General features: G+C 28.5%; 4 protein-coding genes across 14 annotated transcripts in view; 2 read left to right on the top strand and 2 right to left on the bottom strand.

Moving 5' to 3' along the window:
• Positions 1-53: 53 nt before the first annotated feature.
• LOC139986658 (uncharacterized) lies at positions 54-8,599 on the bottom strand. Of its 11 annotated transcripts, none has more exons than XM_072002150.1 (11): positions 7,957-8,599; positions 7,765-7,896; positions 6,440-6,964; positions 6,262-6,365; positions 5,989-6,178; positions 5,566-5,686; positions 4,761-4,908; positions 3,572-4,431; positions 1,884-2,451; positions 1,215-1,785; positions 54-1,114 (listed from the first exon to the last, which is right to left on the bottom strand). In XM_072002150.1, exons 1-11 carry the CDS (start codon positions 8,150-8,152, stop codon positions 945-947), a joined length of 3,585 nt encoding a protein of 1,194 aa, XP_071858251.1. In that variant the 5' UTR covers positions 8,153-8,599; the 3' UTR covers positions 54-944. The 11 variants fall into 11 exon arrangements, with proteins under 11 accessions (XP_071858251.1, XP_071858252.1, XP_071858253.1 ...); XM_072002151.1 differs by having other exon boundaries at positions 7,987-8,599; XM_072002152.1 differs by having other exon boundaries at positions 7,771-7,896; positions 7,987-8,599.
• Positions 8,600-8,927: 328 nt separating this feature from the next.
• Positions 8,928-11,973, top strand: LOC139986663 (G patch domain-containing protein 2-like). The gene is made up of 5 exons (XM_072002158.1): positions 8,928-9,190; positions 9,702-9,877; positions 10,208-10,559; positions 10,663-10,865; positions 10,925-11,973. Exons 2-5 carry the CDS (start codon positions 9,721-9,723, stop codon positions 11,632-11,634), a joined length of 1,422 nt encoding a protein of 473 aa, XP_071858259.1. The 5' UTR covers positions 8,928-9,190; positions 9,702-9,720; the 3' UTR covers positions 11,635-11,973.
• An 88-nt stretch (positions 11,974-12,061) lies between these two features.
• On the bottom strand, positions 12,062-12,741 carry Tim9a (translocase of inner membrane 9). The gene is made up of 2 exons (XM_072002161.1): positions 12,525-12,741; positions 12,062-12,337 (listed from the first exon to the last, which is right to left on the bottom strand). Exons 1-2 carry the CDS (start codon positions 12,570-12,572, stop codon positions 12,101-12,103), a joined length of 285 nt encoding a protein of 94 aa, XP_071858262.1. The 5' UTR covers positions 12,573-12,741; the 3' UTR covers positions 12,062-12,100.
• A 415-nt stretch (positions 12,742-13,156) lies between these two features.
• The window catches only part of LOC139986983 (uncharacterized), a 71,810-nt gene continuing 70,547 nt past the window's right edge, over positions 13,157-14,419 (top strand). Inside the window, exon 1 of the mRNA XM_072002780.1 lies at positions 13,157-13,300. The gene's annotated coding sequence lies outside the window, so the exon portion shown is untranslated. The remainder of the gene's footprint in view (positions 13,301-14,419) is intronic.

The following is a 14,419-nucleotide window of genomic DNA, read 5'->3' as shown; positions in this document are numbered from 1 at the left end:
TCAAATATCCTGGTTAGGAAATTTATCATAATTGCGTAAATTGTACAGATAAATCACTATGTCTTTAGATTATATTTAATTACGCGTTATACAAAATTATATTATACATTCTACAACTTTGCCTATTAACTGCTTAATATTTCTTTGCAGCGGAAAACTCGTATCTTAAATATTAAAGATACACATACATTTACTACATAATTTAATAATATATACCGTTATTTATACAGCCTAACCTCTAAATAGAGCCTTATAGACAACATGATTTCCTCTTTTACTGCTATTTCAATAGAAACTTATCGAAATTCACTTTATACCACGAAATTAAAACTACAATTTGTTTTGACTCAATGGATTGTGTATGTCATAAAAGTTCTACACTTTATAAAAACCGAAAATAATACACTTTATCCCCTTAATAAATGTGCGCGATATTTTCATATATCTTAGTCTCATATAATTATTTTAAACATTTATGATTCCCTTTCTCTATAATTCAGACAATTCTGTTCATTGTGGATACACATTACAGTATACCAAATAATTTGCGAGCATACATTCCAAGTACTGTAATCTACAAATGTTGAGACTTTCATAATTTTTTAAATTATTTCCACAAGGATACCAGCCTCTCATGAATTTTTGCTTTGCAGCTAAAATAGCACGTGATGCATTTGTGGTCCCCTGTTTTTATCACTAAAGGATTCGAGAAGAATAATATTCATGGTTACTGTAGAGTGTATCAATACACTATTCAAGGGGAATTAAAGGCTACAAAACACATAGTATATTAATATTAAATTACTTTTGATCCAATGCGCAAGTATTGGAGTAAATTGTGCAGACATTATGGAGTCAAATTTACAAAATTTTTAATTTTCTCACATCAGGTATTTTTCTTTCCTTTTTAGTATATGTATTCATACACTTTATTTCATTTTCTTCTATTGTGTAGCAGTATCTGAAATGCTTTGTCGCCACGTAGCATGGAAAGGAATCTTCAGGATTTTAACCCTCGTTTTAGGCAAAGCGGTTAATAAAAGTTTTTGGAGTTGTGGTAATGGTAATATATCCACTTGAGGATTTGTTTCATTTGGTTCCTGTTTGTCATCACCTGAAAAATAAAAGAAAATATATAGAATTAATCCTAAAACACATTCACATTTTTTTATATATAATATAAATGGGGATACACATATTTTAAAGGTACATACAAGTACCTTTTTGATTGTCATTTTCATCTTCAACATTCTCGATTAACTTTAGACAGGGTACCGGTTTTAGTACTGGTATCGCATCGCCAGTGATCTGTTTACTTATTATTAGATTACATTGATCAATAAATAATTCTGTAACCCTAAGTAACTCAAGTGTAACGCCCCATACGAAATGCGTCAAATTATTTGATAGTTCAGTAACACCTCCAAGCACCATATTGTTAGACGTTGCCGATTGAGATATGTACGTTGGTATAATTAACAGCCTTTTAATATTCTTGCAGTTTGCAAGACATTTGTCAAAGCCATTTTTAACATCAAAATTGACCAGTTCCATTTGACTTAAGTTTTGTAACTTAGATACACCTTCCAAAATGTCAAATGTACAACATGAGTCTTGACCCTTTTCCAACCTAAGACGTTCTAATTTTTGTAATTTTATTAAAACTGTGGTACCAAATTTATCTGGAAAATCTGAGCATTCACCCAATTCTAGAGTTTCCAAATTAACTAATGCTTGTATTATATTGATTCCCTTCTTTCCAAGTTCCTTAACTGACGTCAAGCTCTGTGAAGTATAAATTTGGTTTAGATATTGAAAATATAATTAGAAGAAAGAAGAGTATAAAATTAAAGCAAAATATAGACAAAAGCAATTATACTTACCAACTGTGTCAGTTGCGTTAGTTCTTGTAGAGGTGTCAGATCTTCTTTTAAAGACATACCACTGATTGCTTTAAGCCTTAATTCTTGGCAACGTTTAAGATTTCCAACTGACTCTAAATTTAGGGAGTCACACTTTATCGACATTGCACTCAATACTTCTAACTGAGGGCAACTTCTAATAACTTCTTCAACAACCATCACAGGACATTTACATAATTCTAGTTTGACAAGGCTAGTTACACGTGGTATTACTACTAAAAACTTCTCCCAAATGCTGTCAGACTCGCCTGCTACAAGCATTTTTCGAAGATCTAAATGTTGAGTACCATGCCTCTGTAATGTATCTGCTAAGCCATCCCAATCTGTTACTTGACTATTTTTCATTCGTACTGTTTTCCACAGAGAAGGATGCGCAGCCAAATCTCGCCACATTTTACACACTCTTGCAGCCCGAAGTAATTCTTGTACCTTAAGATATTGAAATATGCGCAGCAATGCATGATAACCAGCACACACTGAATCCATAAAATGCTGCTGTTGTTCTTTGTCCTGCCGATTTTGTTTTCTTCTGAAAGTATTAAAATAAAAATATTTTTAGGTGATTTCTTTTAAAACAACTGGCCTATATAATAAGGGTATCGTTTCTTATATGTATGATGTTGGTTATAATTAAAAAAAAAAAGAAACTAACTTTACACTATTGATGAAATCTTTTAATTAATAAAAGAATATTATGATTTTTAAAGAGGCTTTTGAAGGACCAATGATTTACAATAATAATAATCGACAACTTTATACTAGCTATGTTAAATGGAAAATAATTAAATGTAAATAAAAGCCTCTGAAAAAACTTTCAAAGGTCGAAAATTTATCGGTCTAAAATTGAATGGAGGTATAGTAACAAAAAAACAAACATAAATAGGAGGTGGAAATCATGAGGAACAAGGATTTTCGGACGTTTTTGGGAAAACGCACTAAGAGTTTTTTTGTGTTTCAGCTCGCACATGTCTTTATATCTGTAAATATAAAAAGTAAAAATGAATTAGATTTTTTCCACTGAAGCACTTATCAGTAGCTGTATTTGTAATTGTAGCATGAATGTAAATGATGTATTGTCCAATTTGCTGCATACATTTTTAGAAAAGGCTTTCAATTAAAACACAAACTTTTACTTTGATACTACAATTGCATAATACCTGCAAGAACCAACGATATGTGATTGTTTTGTTCACTTTTCACATGTCTCGAAAATTTGGCCGCATTTCTAAGAAGCTAAGGCAGTGTGCTTCGATCACAAGATAAAATCAAATTCATTTTCCACCTCGAACTTTTATATTTCCAAATATAATAAACGTCAGTATATATTGCATTTACAATACTATTTGTATAAATTTTATATGACACGAAAAAGATATGTAGTTACATGCATTATTTTTTTATAGTTCTATAGAATCATTCTATAGAAGTAATTCTATAAAATTTATAAAAATATTCAAATAAATGAAATATTTTATATAAATACATATACATGATATAAAATCACTGAAAAACACGTATATCTTGTAAATACAATATGTACAAAGCAACTGCCAAAACCTCAAAAGAGAGTTGCCTTAACTTATTTGGAGAAAATATTTAAAAAATGGAAGTAAAACAAATATATGTGTGTTTGAGAAACAAACACTTACTTGTTGCTTATTTTAACAGTACCCAAACTACTTGTCACAGAATGTTGTGTATCTACTTTAAATAAGTCATTATTTGTGTTAGCTGTATTTGAATTCTTTACTATACTCTTCTTTTCAACTTTGTTACAATTTTCTGATTTCTTACTTTCTATTGCAAGATCTGTTGTACTAGATAAGTCATTTTGCGATTTAGTTGCAGACAATATATCAGTTCTATCATTACTATTACACGTTTCATTGGTTTTCTCCATTATGCAATCTGGTGGAAGTCCTATATGCGCTACATCTTTTGACATATCTTTATCAATTGATTTATCAAAAGCATCTTTTTCGACAAATTTTGTTGTTAAAGAAGTACGTGCTTTTGTGGACATAGAATTATCAACAGCGTTTGATATATCCGTAAGTGTACCATCCTGAAGTATAGGAGGTTTATCACCAATTTTATCAGGTTTCACAGTTATAGCTGGCTGAACAGCCATAGCATTATTTTTTGGTACAACAATATATCTCTTGCCCCCCATTAGAGCAATATTCTGGGCCGGTTTTGGTAAAATTCCATCATGACTTTGTAAAAATTCGTTTTCTGTTTGAGCAAACCAACTGCTTTCTTTATTATCTGAATTTAAAGGAGAATGTGATGTTGCAGAGGATGTTTTTGAAACTTTAGTAGCATTCCGCGATTGTGAATCTACATTATCAGATTTGGGTATTCGTTGAAGCTTTGGAGGGCTTAGATTTACTTGATGTTTTGGTTTTGTATTTTGTGCACCTAGCATACTGATTGGTATCAGTGGAGGAGGTGTTAAAGATGGATTCGTTTGAGATTGATGAGATTCATTAGTATCCTGTTGGCAGTTCTACAACAAAATTAACGCTGTTTATTTAACATATCATTACTGTCAGCCAACGTGTATTTCAAATTTTTTATTTAATTTATTAAAATATATTTAATAAAAAATAAGTAGGGGATTAAAAATAAATTTTTTAAATAATATATCAAAATATATTTAAATATTAAATATTTATGATATTTAAAAGAGGAATCTCAAAATTGGGAAACAAATTATACTGTTTATATATGATACTATAAAAGAATAATATTATTGTGAAATATTAATATGAAAATTGTTTAATAAGTTAAAATAAATTTACAAAAATATATCTTTTTTTACAAAAAAAAACTTACCTTGCAAACATAATTGTCACTTCCTGCAAACTCTATACCACCAACACACTCAGGATGATATAAACAGAGACACACACGACACTGTAAGCTTGGTATCAACCCCATACTGGTTGAGCATCTTATACTGCATGGTTCTTGAACTTTGGGCCTGTAAGATGTGCGTTGATTGGGGAAAGGGGTTAGGAATAAAACAAGTAATTTAAGTAAGGGATTTAAGGATCAAAAGGATAAAGGAGGACATACAGTTATGAAAAAAATAGAAGGAAAAGTTTGAACTATTTCAAAATAAAATTTTGAACTCTGTAATTACATATATTTACTATACAGCATGCACTTTAATCATCAATATGTGCTCTAATGTATTTTTTAATTTACAATGCAAAATGTAAAACTTTCTCTTTTAACATTTCTTCATTGAAGAAGAACATTTACTACAATTATTAAGGAAAAAGTTTTAGATAATTAGTATAATTAGAAATTATGAAATTTGATAATAAAACAAATACATTAATTATTCAATAATAATTACTATAAAAATTGTAATGGTGAAATTTTATATAAAATGTTAAATATATCTTTATACATTGTACATTATATATCTAACATATAATAAAATTCTAAGAAACTATTTTCATGAAAAAATTTAAAGGTGCACATGCTGTAAACTTTTCATTGGGCCTTTTTAAAGCATATTAAATGTAATTATTATCACATTTAATTATTAAGCATTTAGGATACCCTTAAATATTGCAAACTAATTACAATTGAATACTATAATAAAATAATTAAAACATCAGGTACTCACGTTAATTGTCTTTTTGGTTTAGGAGGTGTTGGTTTTTCTACAGGTAGCTGACTTCTTCTTGTACTTGTTGTTCTTTGAGGTGGAAGTATCTCCCTTTCTTGAGAAGGTGACTTTATTTCTGCTATGCATATTTGAACAAAAATTTTTGTGAAAATAATAATTTATCTTAAAAATTATATGTAGAAACTTCTACTTATATATATATATATATAATTTAGAAGTTTCAAAATTTAACATAAACATTAAGCAAAAAATTTCAGATATCAAAGATAAATAAAGTTATCCTATATACGGTAATTAGAAGTGAAATGTGAATTTTTTACTTGATAAAAACATTAATTGCACAAAACAATTTCAGTAAAATAATGTAGTAATTACTTAACAAAATACAAATAAAAATTTCATATTGATATTAATGCATACTTATGTGTGGAGTTTTCTTTGCGGACACTTTCACCTTAAATCCTGTTGATGCAGCTTTTGGTGATTTGGTAGCAGCTTTTGTAGCCACTGGAGCAGGCACTGGTGCAGGTTCTTCTATAACCCTTTTACCAGATGTACCTCTCTTATACCCTATATTCTTTCTTGGTGGAGTAGCTGATATTCCAGGCCCCTATTTTCAAATTACAGTTAACATTTTATACAATTTTAATAAATGTAACGTATATTGAAATACATATAAAGCAAGTTATTTACCCTCATTCTTTTTGCGTCTCGAATAATCTCTTTTTCCGGATCATCAGGACCAATTGGTTCTTTTAGGAAAGTAAAATTATCAATAGTTAACTCCTTCGTATTAACTGAAAAAAAAACATGTTACTGTAATTATTACTTATATTATATTATTATTATTAGTATACAAAACTATACTTACGAAATTCTGCAACTTCTCTGAAACTTCTAACCTTTTTGCCCTTTGGTGTATAATAATAGATATCAGCCATTCTTTTAAGACTAGAATCATTACTTGCTCTGAATACCAATTCTCGTCTCCAACCATACTTAAAAGGCTCTTTGAATGCTGGATTTGATATATCACTTGATACTTTTTGTTTCCCAGTACTTCCTGGACTAACTCCTCGTAATAAACGATAACCTTTAGATTTTATTGATGTTGCTGGACTACTGGCTGCAGATGATGAATTTGTTGACTTAAGGGAAGTGTCATCTGTTTTTTGTACTTCTGTTTCTGATTCCACAGTATTTGGCATTCCAAGTGATTCTGTTTCTGATTTATCAGATTCCTTCTCCTTCTTTACTTTATCTATATCTAATACATGTTCACTGTCATGCATTCTGTTATCATCCGAATCTTCATCATCTTTTTTTGTATCAAAATTCTTCCTTATACTATATCTAAACCGTTTTGCCAATTGTGCCTCTGCTACTTCAGCTTCAGCTACAATAAATCATGTTAATGCCACCTAATTTTTTCATTATAAATTTTTTGTATTTTAAAGTATCTACATAATTGAAACAATATATCTTCATAAATTAATATATATTTATATCATAATTTAATTCAATGCAAATATGTTAAAAATATAGCATCCTATTACATACATAGCCTATATTTATATAATTTCATGCCTTATTTATAAAAGTAAAGAGATATTATTAACATAAGTATGTTTGATTAAGATTTCAAATATATTTATTTAAAAATTAATTCAAATGATTACTTCTTAAAGAATATGCGTTTATAAAAATAATGACCTGTTCTAAGCATAACATCAATAGCTTACTTCATAAATATTGTATACACATTTTTAGCAATTACAAGATTTAGCAATTACAAAAATTCAATGGTATTTTATAATTAAATAAATACTTTTTGCATTATATTTATCTTTACTAATAGTATTATAAAATTGGTTGTAAATTGTGCATTGATCCCTTTCAGAAACATAAAATGACAAAAGTGAATCATGGTTGTTGAAACTATCTCTATGTACATTAAATACCATAAATAAAAATTTTATTTTTAACAAATTTATGAAGTAGATATAAATGTATTTTTTATACAACATAAAGCAACAATCAAAAACTATCTGCTGCATATAAAAAACCAAATTGTACAAAAAGTGGACATACAATATTTGTGCAGCATGTCATTGGCATAGTTTTTCGCTCTCATGATATGACATTTGCTGGCAAGCATGTAGGCTTACATCTTGAATAAACCATAACAATAATTACCAATACCAATTAATTTCTTCAAAACGTGACTTGCTGGTTCCACTTCGTTATCCCCTTGTATATCAAAACCATTGAATTCCATAGATTCCTCTGAGCTAAGATCGTCCAGTTCCGATAGCTTCCGTTTGCGTCCTTTTGTATTTAATGTTGAATCACTTTCAATGGTACTAGTTGAATTTGCCTTGAACTTACGTAGCTTTCTTCCAACATTTATTTCCATACCCTTTTTCGGCGAGTTCCTAATGTCGCCGTTCACGTCCGGCCCATCCATTTTAGAGGTATCCACTTTAACTTGCGTCTCTTGTAGATTCGGCACACTACCAGCTTCTAGGTTAGGATCCTCGCGCGCCCCATCGGCATTCCCGCCATTCACATTAATACCGTCCATTGTATGGCCCCTTTGGGACCAAACACCGATCTTATGTACTTTAACAACCTATGCGTGAAAAACGTTGATTTTCTGTTATTTGTCACTTCATAAAAGACTCCATCAAACGTTTTAAAATATAAGCAATTGTACTACAGTCCCCTCGCGTCTGGATACCGCAATCCCGCGCTCATCTGTCTGCGAGTGCGCATTACATACGCGCAGACACCACTACGCGCTATTTACACAACCGCCAGGATTTTTCTTGATACAATTTCGAGCAGTTCCTCATTACGTTAGCACATCACACTCATACTTCGAATTGATCCAAGAAACTTTTGCTGCAGCAAAAATTATTTAATTTCCGTAAATACGGTTTGAACTGGCTCGAATGAAAAACGACAAAATCCTTGAACAGACACGAAGCGTCCATAAAACACACAACCGGAAATGGCCGAAAAAAATATGCAGAAGGCGTATTTACAATGCGCATAATTTTCAATGCGGTGTCTTATGAATAATTCTAAATTATTTATAATTGAAATTACTTTGATAACAGGACTATGACGAAAATTTTATCTAAGTAATGAATCATTTCGTAACTTATATAGTTCGGTATCTTACATATGATGTACATAAGAATGACTCGTGAATTATTTAATATTTATATGTTTGATTTAATATTAATAAATAATGTACGAGTACTTTTGTTATCACCTTTATTTGTATATACATATATATATATATATATATAATATATATAAAATGTAACATGTTAATAACCGATTAGTTTTAGAACACACCGGTGATATGTTAGTTGAACCATGACCAAATTATTTCTTGTGGGGACGCACATATATCATACTCTACAAATACAGCTTCACACCATACCAAAATAAAGAAGATAGTGAGGATCTGTGGCACAAAGTGAAAACGCTTTTGTAATTCACAGATTTCTATCATTTGTTTCCTTTTTTTCATTGCTAACTAACGAAAACATTGCTCCACAATGTTATCAATCTAAGGAAAATTTACACCTTCCGCTATTATATATACAAGGTAAGCATAGAAGTTGCATTTTTTTATCTTGTGACTGATTAAAAGACGACGTATTCGAAATTTCTTCTACAGCTACCAATTTACTCTTGATAATCAAATCTTCTTAGTAATGAGATGAAGATTTTAAATCTTAATATATATTTCATTAAAATTTGTTATCAGTAATATAGTAAACAAAATATGTATAAGATAAACTTATTAAAAAAAGTAAATATTGTACAGTATATTCGAATTAATTTTTAAATAATATATATTTGTTATTTTATAGATACTTATCAATTATATATGAAGTTAGTATATAGAAATTAATAGATATAGTAGATATGTATTGTTATTTATATATAATTATGCAATTATAATTAAATAGTATAATAGATTAGATGATTTTATATCTTTAATATTATTTAACAATTTAATAGAGTAGTTTAATTAAAATTTATTACATAACAATTTTTTAATACTGTTACAATTTTCTAAATTATATATCATATTTAGTATTATTCATTGTTAGAAACAAACATATCCTTCAAATGGAGCGTGTTTTGAAAGCTGTACCAGCGGATTTAAGAGTAAAAATGGAGGCACTTGTGCATGATTTAACTTTGGCATTAGAAGAAAGCAATAACAGTGCAAATGTGAGACGCAGATGGGGTATTAGGAGAAGGGCCCGTTCCACGGGCAATATTCGTAAGTATAAAGCAATAAAAGCATAAAACAACAAAATTTGTTTTCTATGAAATTATATGAATACTTCGTGAGTTAATATGTTATGCAAATGTATCTCAAAGACTAAAATGAGTTCAAGCGCATATATTCTAATCACATGTCTATGAAATCAGTTCCAGTCTACTTCTACAAGGCAGACAGAGGATTGTTATCAAGATTGTGTTTATAGAAACCATATTTCATTGCTCAAAGAAGTCAAATTTTATAAATCTTTGAAAAGTAATTTTTAACACTTGAAAAACAATTAAAGAATTTGGAAAATAATCTTTAAATAATTATTTTTTATTTCAGCATCACTTCATATGAATAAACAATCAGATGACAGTTCATCTTCTATTTGTGACATCCATATTCCAAAAAGTAATACTGTCTCTAAATATCAATCTGATAGTGATGATACTAATCAAACAAAAAGATTTGCATGTTTTTCTAATTCAAATAATGCTAGTAACATTGAAAGTGATTCAGTTAATGAGAATTTTGTACCTAGAGTAAATCCACGACGTAAACGAAAATTTAAAAGAATGGCTATTGACTCTGAGTCTAATCCTTCAACTTCTCAGACTGTTGCAATGTCAGCAACACTTGCAAATAAAAAGAGAATTCTTCGAAGTGATTGTAAAAGTAGATATGGAACAATATGGTAATGTATATCATAACAATATAAGAAAATATTATACAATAATAAGAGATTACATTCAGTATTACAGATTATTAATTAATTCCAAAATAATTTTTTATTGTAGGTGTGGGAAACGTAAGAGGTCTTGTAGAGAACGATCTACAGATTGTGATATGAGATCACTAAAACCAAACAGAAATACAAAATCAAAAAATCACATCAAAATGCAAACTGAAGACGGGATTGATTGCTCAAGAATATCTAGTTCAAGTATTTCATCTAGTGATTCAGAAACTGGACTTATCACAAATGATGAAGATCGTGAAGGTATTAACTGAATGATATATGCAATAGAAACTATAATTAATTGATTACATTATCTTTAGGAGATGATGAACAGTCTGATTGGATTGGTGAACCAAGTTGGTGGGATGATGGAGAAAGTACTAATGAAGATAAAGTTAATACTGACTTATCATTCCAAATGATAATACATGGAAATTTTGAACATACAACACTTGAAACAAGGAAAACATATAGGAAAAGAATTCAAAGAATTCGGGAAGGTCTCAGCGGAAGAGAAATTCGCGCTGGTCGTCGGCATGTTGATAATAAACCTGGATATTCGATTATTACATCAGCCAATGAGAAAGTTTCTAGATTTTTACAAGATCCTACACAAAACGAGCTTAGATTACATCCTATGCGACAGCCTGAGCGAGAAAAACTTCGTCGGCTTGCAAATTTGTATAGTCTAAGTTTAAAAGGAGATTTAGGTTGTCCAATATTGTATAAAACTCGACATACTACACAAGCTATTTGCGTAGATCAAGTATCATTTAACCGATTTTCTGGTTACAAGAGATTGAGGAGAACTCCTCCAAATTCACCTAATTCAGAATTAATAATACGTAATCAAGAACACCAAATTTCTAGTACAAGTTTTGATTCACAAATCATAAGCCCTATGTCAAATTTAGAATCACTGCAAGGATTACCACAATTTTCTCATTTCAAGTGGGATTCAAATAGTATGGATATTGAAATTCATGGGAAAACAAAATTACATGATTTTGATCATTCAAAATCGAGTTAAACTAAACAATATTGTTTGTTAATTTGTTTCTTAAAATAAATTATTTATGCATATATATATATATATGGTGCTTTCATGTATTACTTTTTTAATATATAAAATTATTAAATATTCAATATTTGTTACATTGTTCTCAACTGTGATTAGAATTATTTAAATATATACATTTCTTAAATATTTTTATTCAGATTGATAACAAATTAATATACATATTTATTAATCTGTCAATCATTTCATATTTAATATTGTTTATAATACATATGTATTTATATTAAAATTTGTTTGTAGCGTTACACATAATATATATCTCACCAATTAAAACATTATTTATTTTGCAGACTCTAAGACTAATTCTTTGATATCTTCTTACCAATTTTTTAATAACAATCCTATTTGCCAATAATTAATAAACAAAGGTAACAAAATATTAAAGATAATTAATTTACATACTTTATTGATACAACATTCAAGACTTTTTACCCTCGCTTAATTTTTTCTGAGCAGCAAGTACATTTTCATTAGCAAGCATTTGAAATTCTTCGAAACGTTGTGACATCCTTTGGTTCATCTTCAAATATTTTTCCATGCAGTTCAGAGCACAAGTTTCTTCCTTTGCTTGGACATCTCGTGTAGTAAACTCATTTATACAGTCAATAAAACAAGTTTCTATCAATCTATTATAGGATGCCACAAAATCCCGAACCTGAAACATTATAAAAGTTCCAATAATTTAAATTTCTATTCTTTACAACTTATTTTTATTTTCACATAATGAAATTTATAATCCTTTATCTTCGCATCAACGAATATCAACATGTTTATCATCTATTTATATAAGATTAATTTGGTTCTTTTATGGAATAATGCATGATACAATAACAAATACATACAGATTTAATTTGTTCAGGATCCACATTTGTAGGAATTTGCATTGCCATTGTAATGATCTGATTTTGTTAAAATATATTTAGATAAATAAATTATCGATACACCACAAAGAATTAAAAGACCTTCGATATAAATTAAAGGTTAGATTTGGACTTCTCTTGTCAAGCACGTGTACGCTGGAAATATGTATGTACACTGTATATACATCATGTGTTAAATGTCGAGCTTAGTCTTCCGAAAGTTTTTCATAGGCTGTAAAGATATGCGATCCTAAAACTATCAAATCTAAATGTCAGTCGCACGTTCTAAAACTCGACTTTCCCAATTTTAATTAATATATTTTTTGGAACACATTATAAAGTTTTCTTTGTGAATACAAATTAATTCTACGGAAACGAAGTATAAATTAACATTTCAGGTAATAGAAAAATTTAAAATATGTGCAGATTACACAAGTAATAAGAATAAGAATTACTCAATACTTATTTAATTAATTGTTTAATATATGTATAATCATTTTTTAAGTATTAATATGTACAAGGCATTAATGGTAAAAATATGGAAAAAATATTATTGTATAAATTAGTAAATAATCAGTTAATTAGAAGTAAACATAAAAATTATTTATTATTATAGAGTAAAATTTATCAATGAAACTGCGCAAAGAACCAAGTTCTAGAAAATGAGCAGATGTTTCATGTCAGCGGTTGATGGTAGTATTGAGTCAAAGTAAACTTGGCCTTTGTTTTGGATGTATCGAGAGTCTTATATTTGAAAGGTAAGACGACCATTATATTTTTTATATATTATTTGTATAATAATCTCTATATTATTAGTAATTAATTTATCTATTACAATAATACAAAATAAATTTGTATGCATATTTGTCGGCATAAAAGAAATCAAAATTCAAATTCAATACACATATGAAAAAATAATGTAATAAATTGCAATAAATATTTGTAATTAATTACTTTTATTGGGATATGTAAATATTTTTGTACAATTTTTATATAAAATCAATTTCTGCATATTATATAATATCAATATTATTAATATTATATGAATATTATTATATTTACATATGTGTATAATATTTGATCTATAAATTAGAAAATATTTCTTTAAAAAATACATATATATTTTTCCATCCAATTTTTCATCGTATTTTATTGAGTATTGTATCGCTGGTGTAGTAACGGTGCAAAAATAGTTGACAAACGAGGGTTCGTAAAAGCAACAGAAAGCTTAAATACGTTACGTTATATGAATGCATTCTAACATTTTGAATGCAGTTCAAACAAAATTAACAAGATTCACATTTTCAATTTAAAGTATGTTATTATAATCATAGCATTATTCGTATTGTGCTAAATTCTAGTTAAACTTTGCAAGGTTACGAAATGTTACCCACAAAATTCTTTTCCTTTTTGTTAGTCGTAAATCATAATGCTTTATTGATGCTGTTAATATTGTATTTCATGAGCTTTGTAACGGCAATGTTATATCCATCACAAATTAGTTGATAAAATACTAAGTAAGTAAATAATTATAAGTTTTACTACTTTTACAATGTACTTTTATTTCAGTAATCAAATTTGTGATTACTATACTACCATAAGAAAATTATTGTCCCAACGAACGCTGCATTCTATAGATGGCGCAATGTTTTTCATTTTCATTTATTCCATGTAATTTAATTAATTTTATTTCATTCACATTTATTTATATGTATTTATATACGTGCGTGTTATACACCTAAATAATTCTTATAATTTTTAATACTTAATTACATACAGAAATAATTTATCGTTTATATGAAATTGCTTTTAATTGTCACCTTTTTTATTCATATTAACTATCAATACTTTACAAGCTAAAATATTATTATAATTAT

Source organism: Bombus fervidus, chromosome 4 (genome assembly GCF_041682495.2).
Source record: "Bombus fervidus isolate BK054 chromosome 4, iyBomFerv1, whole genome shotgun sequence".
Taxonomy (NCBI): domain Eukaryota; kingdom Metazoa; phylum Arthropoda; class Insecta; order Hymenoptera; family Apidae; genus Bombus; species Bombus fervidus.
The sequence above is the reverse complement of the archived record's forward strand: the minus strand, read 5'-3'. Positions and strand labels throughout refer to the sequence as shown.

Coding starts and splice junctions, on each gene's coding strand:
- LOC139986658 (XM_072002143.1), bottom strand. CDS start 8,152: ATGGACGGTATTAATGTGAATGGCGGGAATGCCGATGGGGCGCGCGAG. Junction 6,179..6,261: donor GAGACGCAAAAAGAATGAGG/GTAAATAACTTG, acceptor ATTTGAAAATAG/GGGCCTGGAATATCAGCTAC. Junction 4,432..4,760: donor GTGACAATTATGTTTGCAAG/GTAAGTTTTTTT, acceptor ATTTTGTTGTAG/AACTGCCAACAGGATACTAA.
- LOC139986663 (XM_072002158.1), top strand. CDS start 9,721: ATGGAGCGTGTTTTGAAAGCTGTACCAGCGGATTTAAGAGTAAAAATG. Junction 10,560..10,662: donor AGTAGATATGGAACAATATG/GTAATGTATATC, acceptor TTTTTATTGTAG/GTGTGGGAAACGTAAGAGGT. Junction 10,866..10,924: donor AAATGATGAAGATCGTGAAG/GTATTAACTGAA, acceptor CATTATCTTTAG/GAGATGATGAACAGTCTGAT.
- Tim9a (XM_072002161.1), bottom strand. CDS start 12,572: ATGGCAATGCAAATTCCTACAAATGTGGATCCTGAACAAATTAAATCT. Junction 12,338..12,524: donor ATCCTGAACAAATTAAATCT/GTATGTATTTGT, acceptor ATAATGTTTCAG/GTTCGGGATTTTGTGGCATC.